The sequence below is a fragment of the Aspergillus tanneri genome (genome assembly GCF_003426965.1).
Source record: "Aspergillus tanneri strain NIH1004 chromosome Unknown AapTan_2_pilon_pilon_pilon, whole genome shotgun sequence".
NCBI classification, from domain to species: Eukaryota; Fungi; Ascomycota; class Eurotiomycetes; order Eurotiales; family Aspergillaceae; genus Aspergillus; species Aspergillus tanneri.
In genome coordinates this window covers 20,671-37,221 of record NW_022984629.1, presented here as the reverse complement: position 1 = coordinate 37,221, position 16,551 = coordinate 20,671, and the positions used below count along the sequence as shown (strand labels likewise).

The 16,551-nt window shown below is 51.1% G+C and overlaps 7 protein-coding genes across 7 annotated transcripts; all 7 read left to right on the top strand.

Annotated features, from left to right (window-relative positions):
• Positions 1–2,278: 2,278 nt before the first annotated feature.
• ATNIH1004_000010 (uncharacterized protein) lies at positions 2,279–2,595 on the top strand (the record flags this gene model as incomplete). The annotated part of the gene is made up of 2 exons (XM_033564736.1): positions 2,279–2,340; positions 2,406–2,595. 2 exons carry the CDS (start codon positions 2,279–2,281, stop codon positions 2,593–2,595), a joined length of 252 nt encoding a protein of 83 aa, XP_033430493.1.
• A 77-nt stretch (positions 2,596–2,672) lies between these two features.
• Positions 2,673–3,767, top strand: ATNIH1004_000009 (uncharacterized protein; the record flags this gene model as incomplete). Its single annotated transcript, XM_033564735.1, has 4 exons — positions 2,673–2,859; positions 2,958–3,111; positions 3,189–3,362; positions 3,395–3,767. The coding sequence occupies 4 exons, from the start codon at positions 2,673–2,675 to the stop codon at positions 3,765–3,767; spliced, it is 888 nt and encodes a 295-aa protein (XP_033430492.1).
• A 274-nt stretch (positions 3,768–4,041) lies between these two features.
• ATNIH1004_000008 (uncharacterized protein) lies at positions 4,042–6,072 on the top strand (the record flags this gene model as incomplete). Its single annotated transcript, XM_033564734.1, has 3 exons — positions 4,042–4,419; positions 4,500–5,113; positions 5,139–6,072. The coding sequence occupies 3 exons, from the start codon at positions 4,042–4,044 to the stop codon at positions 6,070–6,072; spliced, it is 1,926 nt and encodes a 641-aa protein (XP_033430491.1).
• A 270-nt stretch (positions 6,073–6,342) lies between these two features.
• Positions 6,343–6,950, top strand: ATNIH1004_000007 (uncharacterized protein; the record flags this gene model as incomplete). The annotated part of the gene is made up of 2 exons (XM_033564733.1): positions 6,343–6,729; positions 6,780–6,950. The coding sequence occupies 2 exons, from the start codon at positions 6,343–6,345 to the stop codon at positions 6,948–6,950; spliced, it is 558 nt and encodes a 185-aa protein (XP_033430490.1).
• A 528-nt stretch (positions 6,951–7,478) lies between these two features.
• Positions 7,479–8,082, top strand: ATNIH1004_000006 (uncharacterized protein; the record flags this gene model as incomplete). Its single annotated transcript, XM_033564732.1, has 3 exons — positions 7,479–7,485; positions 7,698–7,739; positions 7,802–8,082. The coding sequence occupies 3 exons, from the start codon at positions 7,479–7,481 to the stop codon at positions 8,080–8,082; spliced, it is 330 nt and encodes a 109-aa protein (XP_033430489.1).
• Positions 8,083–8,104: 22 nt separating this feature from the next.
• Positions 8,105–10,894, top strand: ATNIH1004_000005 (uncharacterized protein; the record flags this gene model as incomplete). Its single annotated transcript, XM_033564731.1, has 9 exons — positions 8,105–8,216; positions 8,274–8,675; positions 8,726–8,936; positions 8,988–9,045; positions 9,439–9,820; positions 9,851–9,951; positions 10,048–10,245; positions 10,353–10,532; positions 10,595–10,894. The coding sequence occupies 9 exons, from the start codon at positions 8,105–8,107 to the stop codon at positions 10,892–10,894; spliced, it is 1,944 nt and encodes a 647-aa protein (XP_033430488.1).
• A 1,964-nt stretch (positions 10,895–12,858) lies between these two features.
• On the top strand, positions 12,859–15,170 carry ATNIH1004_000004 (uncharacterized protein; the record flags this gene model as incomplete). Its single annotated transcript, XM_033564730.1, has 5 exons — positions 12,859–12,973; positions 13,035–13,309; positions 13,688–13,890; positions 14,294–14,450; positions 14,526–15,170. 5 exons carry the CDS (start codon positions 12,859–12,861, stop codon positions 15,168–15,170), a joined length of 1,395 nt encoding a protein of 464 aa, XP_033430487.1.
• Between the last annotated feature and the right edge of the window lie 1,381 nt (positions 15,171–16,551).

Sequence of the window (16,551 nt, the reverse complement as noted above, 5' to 3'; positions counted from 1 at the left end):
AGTTTTAACAACCCAATATCTACCCTTGCAGAACTCCTAGACACAGGCTGAGCATAATGCCAAGTTTGGTGAGGTGAGTTATTAGGGCAACTAATAAAGGTAACCTGATTATAGTTAGTATATATTTAATATATAATTAGTATATATACTAACTCCATTCCGAACCCATACTCTTGGCTTTTGTCCTCTGCATGTCTGATTACCAGTTATATAACAGCATGGCCTATTAAGGTCCCATGTATAGAGAAATCCAAAGTAGAGCCTATATTTATAAGCTAACTATATATTAAATAAAGGGGGGAAATAATATACTCTCTTGTTCGCTGCTTAATTAATTGGCTAACAGTGTTATATACAGGTTTCGCAGCCTGGGACTAAAGCTTAAGAAATAGCGTTGGTTTAACCCGATTATACCTTGGTAATAAGGTAATAAGATTATGGTGGACTTAATGGCAATGTTGAATCCCTGTACATTAATAAGATCGATGCCATGATCTTGATTCTTTATCTTTGGGATCTTTCTGCAGAAGTTTTGTATATATTTGCCTCGCAGATTTAAGATGTTTGGTTAAAAATTAAACCTAGGGATATTAGCGCATATGTTAAATATATGTAAAACATATAAATAATATAAGTTAAGTAAATACTTGATTTACTATACAAGAATTACTTTCCATATCTTGGAGTGGATTTTTCGAGGCATGGATGATATGTAGAACACTATTATTATCTGTATTAGGATACTCTGGAAGTATAAGATGTTCTTGGACTTCGTAAGCAATTACAGCATCTCTACTGCTACCACTAACTTTAGTCCCATTTGCAGAGACATCTATGTCGCTGAGATCTAATACAGAAGTAGAACCTAGAGAACTCTTGTTTTCCTCGTCGTCCTGACTAGAACTAGCATCAGATGATTAATATTCATCAATACAGTCCTGGTATACAGAACTTTCGGAGTTGGATCTCTGTCGCTAAAATATAACATACGTTCAGCATATGCGCAACATATAATGGAATAACTTACAGCTGGAAAATCGTAAAGAATACGATTAACTTCTAATGCAGCGCTAGCTACTGCTTGTGTATTTGTAACAATTTTAGGATCAGGAGTCCCGAATAGGGGTGGTGGGAAATAAGAATGCGTCATCTTCTATTATTCTTAACAGAATTAGATCTTTGAACTACCAAAACATCTTGCTTTAATATATGAGAAGGTAAACAAATAAAAAATGTAGACTAGCTAAATTAGGAAATTCAATAAATAATATTATATAATACAGGTTTTTGGGTCCCGTTTAAGTACGGGGGCTGGGCAGGACCCAAATTAGTCAGAATTTTCTGAGTCCCGCTGAGCTAATTTTGGGTCCTGCTCAGCTGGGTGCCCTCCACAAGCCATGGTGTACGGGCGGAGTTATACAATTAGGGTGTGCGGGAAGACGGCCTCTGATTGGCTGGTAATGTGGGTCACCCACGGCTCATACATTTGCAGTTCCACGGCTCGTACAAATAGATCCCATGGTCCAATTGTTCTTAAAATTTTATAGATAAATACTCCCGGTCCATTTTATAAACTGGTCGCTCCGGAGGTCCAAATTCGCCCGGGAAGGTGGTGTGTTGTGGAGCCGAAAAAGTAGACTAGATTTGTTGGGGTGCTGCCGTAGCCATCCCGATGAGGGATTAGCATGGCATGTTATTAAGGGGTAACCACCAGAACTTCGACTGATATTATCCATTCCATATTATTCAACCAGTGTCAATCCCAGTATTCAACCAGATTCGATCCGTCCCATGGCCGAGCAATTATTTACCAGGATCCCCGAGCTGAGGGTGATTATCTGCCGGAAATGTAGTTTGGTGTCCGGCCGAGAGGTAGCATTAAAGCACATCATTTAAATCACACACGAGGCGGTGCAGATTGCCACCACGGTGTCCCAGTGGGATAATATTAAGCAGGATCCGAATAAGATCCAGATCCCCACGCGATTGGACTATCATTGCCCGTGATCCCATGTGCGCACAGTGAATCTATCCAGCGATTATCCACATGTGAATTTATTAATCAATTGAGTCTATGCGGGTTATTGGTCCCGTGTAATGTTGGTCCCCCCACGGTCGTCGCGGGCGGGCTCGCAAAGCCGACCAGATTCGTGCAGCAGCAGAGATCCAGCGATTATTTAAGCCCGTGTCATGGCAGCAGATATTCCCCGGCGGGATGGGTTCCCATTATATTTATATTCGATTTCCCAACCAGACCACCAACGAGCCAGCCACTGCCATGGACATGGAGGACATCCAGCACGCTGTCCAGGAGCTGGAGAACGCGTGGAAAGAGGTGCAGTCCAGCAGAGTATAATTCAGGCATCTAATATTACCAACACTAACCCATGGCTGCGCATGACCAGGTGGTCTGAGTATTTGGAAGGAATCGCACCAAAGGATCTGGCCGACAGCGTGGCGCCGCCCGAGGAAGAGCCCACAGACCCCGTGGAGCAGGGCGTGCGCCATATTTGGGCCGCCATGGAGCAGGTTATGCGCAAGAGCCAGCGCGTGGTCCAGCACAGCGGCCAGGCGATCTGTATTGAAGCAATCTGATCCGAAAAGGGTCAAACACCATATCGACCGTTGCAGGTGTATATGGATCCCGAGAGCGTGGTTAAGCATATGCAGCCATGGCAGCAAATATTAGTGTTTATCACGCGCACCCAGGCACCACACGCATGGACGAGTCCCCGTACGGCATAACAGCACGGCAGCGCAAGAAATGGCGGCAGTTATGGCACCTCGCCACTACCCACCGGGATATTCCCGGCCAGCCGCAGGACGAGGACACAGCATGGCGTATGACCCCGATCGAAGGTGCATGTTTGGAGTTCTGCATCGAGTTGCTGAACTAAAAGCAGTGTAGCCACGAGTACGAGAGCGTGCTTGTATATGCCATAGCTGTGTTGGAATAGGGCCGGGACCGATAGCAGGGCCCGGAGACTTATCCCCGATCTTATCGCGCGTGATCAAGGTGGCGCGCTTTATAATCGTCCAGAAAGCGCTTTGGTTGGATCCGAATCCGGAGGAGATTATCGCGGTGTGGCAGAAGAAGAGTAACTGCGCGCAGTGGGTGCTTGCCAGCGCCGACGACAAGCTGGAGGATATTTATTCGGACGAGGGATATTATAGTTAACCGGAGCAAGGTATCCCATCGTCGCCCCCACATCGCCCATTACCAGCAGTAATCCCCAACCGATAGTGAATATCCGCCGGCAGAATCGCGGGAAAACATTCCAGGAGCACGTGGAGTGGATGGTGCAGCGGTTTATAGTGCATGGCACCCACAGCCCAATACAAACGTTGCAGGATTGGCGCACGTACGGATTAAAGATTTATTATAACACCACAGCGCCCGGGCACATTACATAAAACCATGGCGACGAGCTCGGATACAAGCATATCACATTTACCAGGGGCGATTTCTGCGGATTTGTCCATGGATTGGTCGGGGCCACACGCCAGATATTGTGCGAGATACTGTGCGTGACGGCGCGGGAAGATATTCCCAGTATTCTATGGCACGCGATCTACGACGACCCCATGCAGGCCACGGTGGGATAGAATTTTTGCGGGATCAGCGCACGCAATGGCCGGTGGGGCCCAAATGGATGATCGGCTGGTTGCGGGCCGAGCCGGCCATGCAGAAGGAGTTTACTGTCCAGCGCCAAGCCCGACGGCTGCATATGCCAAAGGTGGCGCAGTATCTAGAGCGCGTGGCATGATTTAAAGAGAAATTAGTAGTGCTTGTTTATATAGTATCCGGCCAGCCAGCGCGCGCACCCGAGTTATTAAGTATTTAACATGTAAATACCGTGGCGAATCGACAGCGCAATATCTATATCGAGGATGGGATAGTGGCGTTGGTGACGGCGTACCACAAGGGTTTTACACAAGTAACAATATAAAGATTATTTATCGATTTGTGCCACGGGAGGTGGGTGAATTAATTGTGTGGTATTTATAGTTAGTATTCCCATTTGTGCAGCAACTAAGCGCATGGCATGCGAAGGAGACGCAGGGGGCGCAGCGCAGAGCACCACAGCGCAGGGCACGAACACAACACAGGGCACGCAGGGAATACACGCGGCGCAGGGCACCACGGCGCAGGGCATGGACGCAACGCAGGACACCACCACAGTGCAAAGCACCACCACGGCGCAGGGCACGCACGCAACGCAGGGCACGCACGCAACGCGGGGCACGCACACAACGCAGGGCACAAACGGCGCAGGGCACGCACGCAGCGCAGGGCGCGCACGCAGCGCAGGGCACAACGGCGCAGGGCACGCACGCAGCGCAGGTCCACGAGGATGCGTTTTATGGGGCCCCGACCCCGGAACCCGGCGCAAATGGACGTCCGAGCGGTTCCGGGAGGTGTTAAAGCACGAAACCAAGACCCGGTTAAAAGAGGCTATTAATATCCAGTGGTATCGGGATATCGCTATTGGGATTAGCCGCCAATTTTGCGACCCACTGCCGCGTTTGCCAGCAATATGCAGGAGGAGAGAGACTTGGCACAGGCCGTGCTAAACGCCGACACCGAGGAGGGGTATAGACAAGGAGCAGTGGTTAGGCTATATTATGGATTTGCAGGCGGCGCATTCATCCCAATTGGCGGGTGGAGTGTATGGCCGTGGTATTATAAAGCAGCCCGGGACCACGGCGCATCGCCGCGCAATGTTTCGGCTCTCCAGCACCGATTGGCAACAGTTTTGGGGTTTGTATCCGCCGCGGAGCCCAGCCCGTTGGGGAAGCGCAAGAGATCACCGTGGGAGGACGAAGCCGAGGAGGGCCGAGTGGTCCGACGTTACCGGTTAAATATCGCAGATATGCGCACGACGTTGCAGCACATGACCGGGCAGGAGGATATCCAGTTCCGGGCGTCCAAGCACCGGCGTTGCGCGCCATTCAGGACGGCAAGAGCCCGGTGGTCGCCATTATGCGCACCGGAGGGGAAAAAGCATGTTGTTTATGTTACCTGTATTCGCCGAGCCCAGTGGTACTACCATTGTGGTCGTGCCATTAATATCATTGCGGAACGATATGGTGCGGCGCTGTCGCGAGTTGGGTATATCCTGCATTAAATGGGATAGTCGACGGCCACCGGACGAAGCGACAATTGTACTGGTCACATCGGAATCCGCGGTGCAGGAGGATTTTCAAATGTTTATTAACCGGTTGCAGCAAACACGCCGGTTAGACCGGATCGTGATCGACGAATGCCATGTGATATTAAACGACCAAACGGATTTCCGACCCGAGTTGCGACAGCTGGGGCGGTTGAACCACGCGCGAACCCAGATAGTGTTATTAACTGCCACGTTGCCGCCGCGGTTGGAGGCGAAGTTATTCCGGCGCATGGAGTATTCCCGCGAGCAAGTCCATATATTTCGGGACCGGACAAGCCGTCCCAACGTGGCGTATCGCGTGTGGCGGCCCGAGCTGGGTCGGTGTTCCATGCAGTGGTTTACCAGCGAGCCGGTGCTCGCGTTTATCCGCGAGCGAATCCAGCGCGCCAAGGATGGCAAGGTGGTGGTATACGGCCATGTGGTCCGTCAGGTAGTGGAGATTGCACGCGAGTTAGCGTGCGAGGCGTACTACAGCAAGCAGGTTGACAAGCCATCTATATTACAGCGATTTACCCGGGGCGAGGCGCGAGTAATTACCGCTACCAGTGTATTGGGCATGGGTATGGATATCCCCGACATTCGCAGTATTATCCACATTGGAACACCGCGGTCGTTGTTGGAGTACGGGCAGGAAAGTGGGCGAGCCGGACGGGATAGCCAGCGCAGCGAGGCGATTATTATCCAGCCCGAGGGCTGGGACGAGCCCATGCCGGAGACGCCAGAGGCCGTGGCGGATCGCGAGTTAGTGGACGAGTATCTTGGGGTGGCGCCCGGGGTGGGATGTCGACGGTTTGTATTAGACGCGTACATAGACAAAACAGTATGTAAGGGGCTAGAGCCCCTCAGCCTACTCGGGCCCTCAGCCCTCGTGTTTCCTTTCTCCTCGCCTGCCACATGATTAGTATATTGATTAGTACACTCTATCATGTGACTTCCCCCCCTACTTCGCAATCGTCTCATCGCTGTTTCCTCTTCTCTTTCCTCTTCGACGATTCCTTTTGTATCCACCCTAGTTATTAGGTTATAGAGGTTTAGCCCTTGACATTAGGAATCGTCCTTGTCTGCCTGTCTGCCCGCTCGCCTGCCCGCTTGTCCGCCCGCTCGCCTGCCTGCCTGCTCGCCCGCCCGCTTGCCTGCCTGTCCGCCAGTCTATGGGAATATCTTTACGATGTCCGACCCGAATCCACTCCTCCTGCTTGTGCAGCAGCTCCAGCAAGAGCTCCAAAACCAGCGCCTTGATATTCAAAACCAGCGTAATGAAATACAGCAACTACGTGCGGACCTTGATGCTTCCCGAACAGATGTCCACCAGCTTCGTACGCAGCTTCTTTCCGTCCAGACACCCAGATCCCGCCTGCCAGATCCGCCTCGCTTTAACGGTAAACCATACACGCTTCGCACATGGCTCCCGTCAATTAAAGCAAAACTTCGATCAGACCAGCTCGTAGGAGCTGATGCTTTTGACTATGTATGGGATCGACTAGAACAGTCTCAGCAAGCTTCTGTCCTGCACCTCCGCCAATCTGCCGAAGAAAACCAGCTATGGGATCCTGAAGTTATTTTCTCTTTTTTCAGCGTCTATGCCATAACCCACGGGAACAGCAGGAGGCTATTCAGCGCTTTACTTCTATACAACAGAGGGATGACGAATCGCTTATCGCCTACCTTGCTCGTTTTGAACGACTTTCATATGAAGCCAATGTAAACTCATGGCCAGATATATCACGTGTTACCACGCTACACCGGGGCTACGGCCTAATCTCCGTCGAATACTAGAAGACTCGAATAATTCTCTCTTTGATCTTCCCTATAATGAATATATTGAACTTGTCCAGAGTACCGATCGGCGTACCCGTCCTAGTCCAAAATCAGCCCCGAAACCAGCTTTGACCCCGAATACAGACCCAATGGATACTGATCCGGTCCGAGTCAACTCAGTTAAAATAAACCCCAATCCTGTTCATGTTGGCTCTGTGAGAGTAGCCCGAGCTGCTTCGCCTGTTTTATCTGATTCTTCTCATGAATCCACCACCTCTGACCGCCGCCGTTTCCGACTTGCGAATAATTTATGCCTTTACTGCGGTTCTAATGATCATTGGATCGCAGACTGCGATGCCCGCTCTACTTTGTCTGATACTTCCGAGAAACCTCCGAAAAAAGCTTACAGCCCGCGCCAGCAACCCGCCTCGCTATTAGGCCTCCTTCGGAGGCCTTATATAGGAAGGGGGAGTAGTGTAAGGGGCTAGAGCCCCTCAGCCTACTCGGGCCCTCAGCCCTCGTGTTTCCTTTCTCCTCGCCTGCCACATGATTAGTATATTGATTAGTACACTCTATCATGTGACTTCCCCCTACTTCGCAATCGTCTCATCGCTGTTTCCTCTTCTCTTTTTCTCTTCGACGATTCCTTTTGTATCCACCCTAGTTATTAGGTTATAGAGGTTTAGCCCTTGACACCAGCCAGCATGCCAGTGGAAACCACGGAAGATCCGCCCTCCTCCTCGGCTGCTAACACAATACTAATAGGCGAGCCGGAGATCGCTCCATCCCAACTTGATCCGGTCACAGGTACGTCTCTCGTTTCTCCTGGTCCGGCCCACTGCTAACCACGCTCACGTTCGTCTGCGAAGAGGACAACCAGAGAATCAAACCCAACGAACTACCGGCCCGACCGCTGCGACCCCTGGCCCCGAAGCCCGTAGACGCGGAGCCAATAGAACGACCGACCACACCATTGCAAACCCCACCCCTGACTGGCAACCACACGGCCCGATGGATCCGGGAAATTCAGCACCTAGAGGCTCGTGGGATCCACCGACAGCACCCTGCGCAAGAGGCCCGTCCGGATCCTCGGCTCTTTGTTTTTCAGGCCCGTCATATGGAGGACGATGTCACACCATGGCTACTGTAGACCGACTGGCTTCGATTCCTGGATGGCCGTTATCTTCGGGTGTTGGCCGAAGCGTCCGCGCCAGACCCTGGCTGGCTGCAGAGCCATCCAGGTCTGCAATCTTTCTGGCCAGGAGCGCTATGGGACGATAAGGAGTTAGTCCTAGATAAGCCCGCAGGGGAGCATCCAGCAGATGTCGGTTAATATTTTAGACCTGGTTATTACATCGTTTAACCGGGTCCTTAACCGAGCCCTGGACAGCTTAGCGTCCACCCATCCGCCAATCCGTCGTCTATTCCGCAGCTCATCGCAGACCGGTTTGAGTGCGGTGGAACTCGACCGGCAGCAGCCAAAGACGCTCCAACGCTATCGCCGCGTATGGCGGCGGTATCTAGCCTGGATGGTACGCGGAGCCCCTCTGACTGACCAAGAGCGCACGGAGATCCTCGGCCTCCGGTTAGACAAGTATAAGCAGGAGCATCTTACCCGGATCTGGGACACCCTCCAGGCATACCTGGCTCATCCGGAAGAAACCCTCGCAGCGGGCCACTTCCTTCAACGAATGGAGCAAACTAATACTCGGCAGCAGGCAGTTAAGCGCGCCTATAATCGGAGTAACCTGGGTGAACTCGCTGCAATATCAAGTCCTGTTCCCACACCTTAGACTACATTATCTACCACCACTGCCAACTCCCGGGCGGGTACCGCCGCCGTGCGCAAACGGCCGCGGCGAGAGAGCGTGACCCCGACACCATTGCCACCACCAATGCGCCGTGGCCATCGCCGTACAGCCTCCCAAGCTCGATTGTTAACTCCGACGAAGGCCTCCGGCACTCGACTCCGCGATCCTCGTGTAGGCGGCAGTGTGTCTACTGGTGAGAACTTACCGGTCCCCTCACCGCGACATGTTAAAAGAATAGTTGCAGTGTGTATCCCTATAACTCCACCCTTGTTATCTCCAGACGCTCAATCCTCTCAAACCAGGTAGGTAATAACTATCCCGGGTCTTTTCACTGCTGGGCGAGAACCCACTGCCACTTGGTCCTGCCAGGCTCCTACGTGAATACTTATGTGCTATACAGACGGACCCTATAATATAGAGTCGAATTATCCCCAGATAATAAACAACCACGCAACCACTTATCTCGGTCTCCCTCTATATCTAGTGAAGAGAGTGAATCGCATTCGACTAAAAGAGGCTATATGGACAATAACATGGATATAGATACCGCCTCAGAACCTGGTAAGATAAGAGTTCTATCCCCTACCACCTATTTCCATTTGCTGCCGGGACCTACTAACTAGGCAGCGTGGTTAGGGAGCCCGGGGCACATCCCCGGCGAGATAAGCGACACCGATTTGACATCGAGTGATTAGTCTGATGAGGAGGAAGAAGACTTCCTGACCAGTACAGAATCGCCAATCCCGTCTATGGGTAACGGCGCCAACCTGGATCAAACGAGCCGGAGGGGCGTGCCTCAGCTTCCACCGGAATATCAGCGGTGGCTGGATAAGATGGTCTTTTCGCTCTGTATAAGCAGTATTAGCACTCGTGCTATCCAGCAGACTGGCAACAAATTTGACAGCAGTCTAGTTGTACTAACAGCCGTGCTTGCAATTTACCCTGTCCATCTCACTGTGGCCGGTCCATATAGCTACACCAGCGACCTGGCTGCCATCCTCTGGATTTCACGGCTGCTTCTGCTGGAGTATGCACTGCCCGCCAAGCCATACCACTTTATTAATAACGTGCCGGTCCGTGACCAGTATCGGAACTGAGTCCGACAAGCCGCAGCGGTGCACTACACCTTTGGAGTCCGGCATACTTTTTACCCACTGGAGGAGATTTTACGGCTGACCGCCTATGGGATATACCAGATGTATCACGAGGTGCGTCCAGCCTCGATCACCTGGTCTCCAGACCAAGAGACAGTGTACTACCGGTAAAACCCCACTAGCTATACTATAACCAACTTCCGTTACTAGATCCAGCACCTGATCCACACGACCACAGACTTCTTTAACCGGGAACTCCTGCTGGGCTACGTTGAGGACTTTACACTGGCGGACTTGGTCGACGTGCCCAGTGAGAGACAGAGTGGCTTCTCCTTTCTCGACATGGCCCCCACCATGCGCGGCCCACGTGCATCCCTCTCCTCCTGCTCTGCCAGTATCCACTGTCTGGTGTGCAGCCGCTTCGGCAGGTTTCGACACACTGGGATATCCAGGCCATGCGATTGTATAAGAAGAAAGTTCAAGACTTTCTATATAAACTAGCTTTACTAATTCAGGTCACCTGGGGCCAGACCAGTCGTGAGAAGGAACTACTCACTATTAAATGGCAGAATACCGCGACATCCCAGCGGAATATCTTTCTCAGCAACGGCCAGGTTATAATCATAACCGAATATTACAAGACCCGCCGCCGGACCGTCCGTACCCACCCCGTTGCTCGATTTCTTCCCTCCGCGGTGGGCCGGCTGCTTGTAATGTATCTAATCCACGTCTATCCCATGCTAGTGGCGTTTAACAGTTAGTACCCCCGGAGTCCCGGGCCCGTCGGGAGGCCAAGCATGATTACTACTTCTTTGTTATTCCTTCCTTGCCGGTTTCCCTGCCGCCCCGCAAGTTGACACATCTTCTACGCCAGTCGACTCAGCCGTTTTTTAACAGTGCCTATCTAACCACCCTAAGTTATCGCCATCTGTCTATCGCCATTGCCAAGAAACATCTCCGCCCCCAGATAACTGGATCTAACCTGCAGTCCGCCGAGACAGTCCTCCATAATATCCTTGCCGCCCAGGCCGGTCATCATTCCCATATCAATAATTAGATCTACGCGGTTGAGGACACGTATCCATTAGGTCTCCCTTCCCAGTCGCCAAGAAGCATTCCAGCGCGCGTCGGCCCAGTGGCACCGGTTTATTCTTTCTCCGGTGACCACTCACCATGTCCAGGAAACCACGACCCCTCGTCATCTGGCAGAGGTTAACTCTAATAACAGTGTGGGATCCAACAAGCAAGAATATAGATTTATTGGCTTTGAGCCCATTCCCCAGCTGAAAGTCATAGTTTGCCGTCGATGTCAGTATGCTGTGCGACCCGATAAAGTAAAGTACCATCTAAAAAGCAGCATTATCTATCCCATCGGACAGTAACCCCAATTATTCAGGCTATCCGCCAGTTGCCAGATATCGAACAGGATGGCTCAGCAATCCAGGTTCCTTATATTTTGGATAAGCCGATTCCTATTTTACCATGTCACTCAAACGGCTTACTCTGTCAACGGGCTCCCCGACCAGTGTCAGTATATTGGATCAACCATGAACACCATGCGCAACCATTGGAGAACGGCGCACCAATGGTCCCTCTATCCACATGGTGGACGAGTTTCCCAATCTCAGCGGGCTTCGCGAGAAATTGAGCTACAGCAGTTGCTTCAGCGTGTATCCTATCAACAACTGTTTCCATCACGGAGGGGATCCCATTATATCCAGATTCGATTTCCCAATGGTCAATAATCTCTCTCTATTTATTTGCAATCAAAGTGTGTTGCCCTGTATTCCACAGGCCTTCCCATTACATCCACGTCCAGTCCAAGGTGACCGAGACAGAGGCACCCGTGGTGATGGATGATATCCAGCATGCTATCTAGGAGCTAGAAAACATATGGAAGCATACACAGGCGCAGGTAGCCGAGCAAACCGTCGAGGCATGGGACATTGCCGACGCCAATCTATGGTTGCGCATGACCCGATGGTCGGAGTATTTAGCAAATAGAATATAATAGACAGCGTGGCCACACCCGAGGAGGAGCCTATTCATCCGGTGGAGCAGGGGCGTGCGCAGCATTTAGATGGTGATAAAGCAGGTAGCGTGTAAGAGCCGGCGGATAGTTTAGTATAGTAGCCAGGTGATTCGCATCAAAGTAATACAGTTAGAAAAGGGACAAACCCCGCACCGCCCGTTGCAGGCAGATATAGATACCGAGAGCGTGGTAAAGCATGTGCAGCCATAGCAGCAGATATTAGCGTTTATCGCGCGCATGCAGGCGCTACATGAGTGGATAAGTCCGCCATCCGGAATAACACCTCGTCAGCGCAAGAAACGGCGCCAGCTGTGGCACGCTGCCACGAACCGCGCACCAGCCGAGCAAGACAACTATCCTGTGGAAAATAAGCCCCATTGAAAGTGCGTGTTTGGAGTTTTGTATTAAGCTGTTAAATCAGACACAGCGCAGCCACGAGTACGAGAGCGTGTTGGTGTGCGCCATGGCTGTGTAAGGATAGGGTCGCGACCAGTGGCACGATGCTGAGAGCTATCCACCCATCATATCGCGTGTGATCACGGTGGCGCAGTCTCTGATCATGCAAAAAGCACTGTGGCTGGATCCGACCCCCAGGAGATTATCGACATCTGGGAGAAGAAGAGTAGTGGTACAGAATAGGTGCTGGCTAGCGCAGACAATGGATTGGAGGATATTTACAACAAGGGATATTACAGCCAGGACGGCAACAATATTATAGGGAATCTCCCGTCATCGCCCCCACGTCGTCGATCGCGAGCAGTGATCCCTAGCTAATGGCGAATCTCAGCCAGCAACGGTCCCGGAAAACATTCCAGGAGCACGTCGAGTGGATGGTGCAGTGGTTTATAGTGTGTGGAACACACAGCCCCATAAAGACACTGCTGGACTGGCGTATATATAGGTTAAAGATCCATCACAATACCACGGCACCCGGTCACATTACATGGAATCATAGTAACAAGCTTGGATACAAGCACATCACATTCACCATGGGCGATTTCCGCGGCTTTATCCACGGATTAGTCGGGGCCACCCGCCGGATACTGTGCGACACGTTGTGCGTGAGCGATTGCGAGTCCATCCCCAGATTCCGTGGCACGCCATGTACGACGATCCCACCCAGTCCAAAGTGGGGTAGAATTTCTTGCAGGATCCACGCACACAGTGGCCAGTGGGGCCCATGTGGATCAACGATCGGTTACAGGCCGAGCCGGCTGTGCAGGGGCGATTTACTATACACTGTTAGCCACGGCGGCTATATATGCCCAAGGTGGCGCAGTAGTGCAGCAGGTGGCTCGATTCAAGGAGAAATTAGCCGTGTTGGTGCATGTAGTGTCCGGACAGCTAGCACGCGCACCCAAGTTGTTAAGTATCCAGCAGGTAAATACAGCGACCAATCAACAGCGCAATATTTTCATCGAGGATGGGATGGTGGCGCTGGTAACTGCGTATTACAAGGGATTTTACACCAGCAATGATATTAAAATCGTCCGTTGATATGTTCCCCGCGAGGTCGGGGAGTTAATTATATGGTATTTGTGGTTGGTGTGGCCATTTGTCCAGCAGTTAAGTGCATGGCAAGCAGCAGAGATATCCGCCACATCGCTGTCACAGACCACGGCAGACACGCCGGCCATGCACAGAGCGCGGACGCAACCACCACCGACGCAGGCAGCGCTGTGCAAAATACAAGCCCGTGAAGACACTTATTTATAGGGGCCCGACCCCAGCACACGTCGCACATGGTCATCGGAGCGATTCCAAGAGGTGTTAAAGCGGCAAACAAAAACATGTCTTAAGCATGCTATTAATATCCAGTCGTACCGGCAGATTGCTATTACCATCAGCCGACAATTCATGCAGCCGGCCAGTGCGTTTATTAGCAATGTCCAGGACAAGGCCAAGATTACACAGGCCGTCTTGGATGCCGACGCCGAGGAGGGTATGGACGAGGAGCAGTTCCTTGGCCATATTACTACTAACATGCAGGCCAGCCATCCGTCACGTTTGGCGGGCGCCGTGTACGCCCGGGGATTATAGAGCAGCCAGGCATCACCACCCATCGACGCGAAATGTTCTAGCTCTCCAGCATGGATTGGCACCGATTTATAGCGTTTCCATCCGCCGCGGAAGCGCCCAGCGCGCTGGGAAAGCGCAAACATTCGCCGTGGGAGGAGGAGGCGGACGAAAATCGCGTTCTTCGCTGACATCGGTTAAATACGGTCGACATGCGTGCCGTTCTGGAGCGGACAACCAGACAGGAGGGGATCCAATTTCAAGGCGTGCAGGAGCCGGCGTTGCGCGCTATCCAAGATGGAGAGAGTCCTGTAGTGGCGGTGATACACACCGGTGGGGGTAAAAAGCACGTTGTCATACCATTGATTTCGTTGCGTGCCGATATGACACGGCGATACCGTGAGCTAGGTATCTCGAGTATCGAATGGGACCGTCGACGACCCCCGACAAAGCCACCATTGTGTTGGTCACGCCCGAGCCCGCGGTGCAGGAGGATTTCCAAACTTTTCTCAACCGGTTGCAGCAAACACGACGGGTGGACCGGATCGTCATCGACAAATGCCATGTGATATTAAACAATCAGAAAGACTTTCGGCCCGATCTGCGCTAGTTGGGACGGTTAAACCACTCACGCACGCAGATAGTGTTGTTGACAGCCACATTACCACCGCAGCTGGAGGCGCAGTTATTCCGGCGGATGGGGTATACCCAGGCAGAGGTGCACATGTTCCGTAACCGGACAAGCCGTCCCAACGTGGCATATCGCGTGTGGCGACCCGACGTGGGACGCAGCGCGCAGTGGTTCCATAGTGACCCCGTTATTACGTTTATCCGCGAGCGTATTCGGCGGGCCCCTGGTGGAAAGGTGGTGGTCTATGGCCACGTGGTGCGCCATGTGATTAAGGTGGCGCAGGCGTTGGAATGTAAAGCATACCACAAACAACAGGTGGACAAGCCCGGCATATTACGGCGATTTACACAGGGCGAGACGCAGGTTCTTACGGCGACCAGTATGTTGGGCATGGCGTGGACATCCCCGACATTCGCAGTATTATCCACATTAAAACACCACGGTGGCAAGCCAACAACTCGAGAAGGAAACCACGTCCCGTCCCCAATCCCAACGCAGTCACGAATTATTCCAATCGCAGATATCCACCCACGCAAAGTCCAACCATGCATGTCGCGCACGCGAGCCCATGCCCGAGGAGAATATATCCTGATCCAGCAAGCAACCACTGCCATTGCACATTCCGACTCCCGTTGCACGCACGACGGCCCATAATGGCTACCAAGCCACCACTATCCACCAGCAGACCCAGTGTGTAGAGGATTGTACGGTTTATATTACCAAACACCAGCGCCAGCAGGTCTAGAGTTAACGCCAGGCTGCCCTACATGTTTAACAACAAGCACAGGATGCGAAGCAGTGGTTGGACGAGGAGATAATTAAACAAGAGGTGGCAGGATAGCAGAGGCGGTGCTACATTTGCATTATTACCGGATAGGAGTAAACCGAGCACGAGTTACTTTTTGCCATGGACCCAAGAGTAACCAAGCCAAGGCATGGATAAAAGCGGTTCGGCGGGAAAAATCCGATTCACGCGATACAGCGCATGTTTCCGATGTGGGATGCCCCAGACTATATATTAGCGCTGGGAGGTTGACCGCCGCGGCACACAGATCGAGTGTGTATACAAAGATATATGGTCCTGATAATAGCGATAATGTTGTACAGCCCATGGGAGGCGCAGGTGTAGCCATTGTGGCAGAGACGGTTACACGAGCACAGGGTGGAGGCCGACAATCTCACGCAGGTGGTGCAGCTTTTAGGACAGCCCACAGAGGGAGCTAAAGGCTAACACAGCCAGTTATTTGTATTGTTTTGCTGGTTGTGGCAGATATGCAAGGAGTTGGAGAGGATATATAAAGTTTAGAGTATTACCAGTTAATATATATATCTTGGTTATTAATAGCAAGACGCAGATATTATAGTTTACTTGGTAATCTAATATATAAGTATAAAACTAATTACTGACTAAACAGAAGGTATAATAAAGTATATATAATAGGAAGATTGCATGTTTTAGGGGAAATGCATGGAATAATTAAGCTTATATAATATATAAATAAAACGCAAGAATAGGTGCACATGTATTAAAAAAAGCAGATATTAGGTAAAAAGCACATGGACTGGCTAAGTATATATACTACAGGGAGTACATACAATACATTAAGTAGATGCTATATTAAAATTATATATATATAAAAAAAACAGCACGCAATATAATAAGTACATATTATATAAAAATTACATGCACGGGAGGGAACACATATAAAAAAAAGGATATAGTTTACAAAGACTATATATAAAAAAAGCCCATGCTGCTAAACTAGTAACAGTGCTTATCTTGCATGTGGTATAGGAGAGCTGTTAAACACCCAACACGGCCACAATTGTGTTCGTGACACTGGAATCCACTGTGACAGACAACTTCCACATATTTATTAACCAATTGCAGCAGACGCACCAGGGGACTAGATTATTGTGAACAAATGCTACATAGTGTTGAACGAGCAGCGCGATTTTCAGCTACAGTTATAGTAGCTAGAGCGGTTGCACCACGCGCGAATATAGATAGTGTTGTTAACAGCTATATTACCCC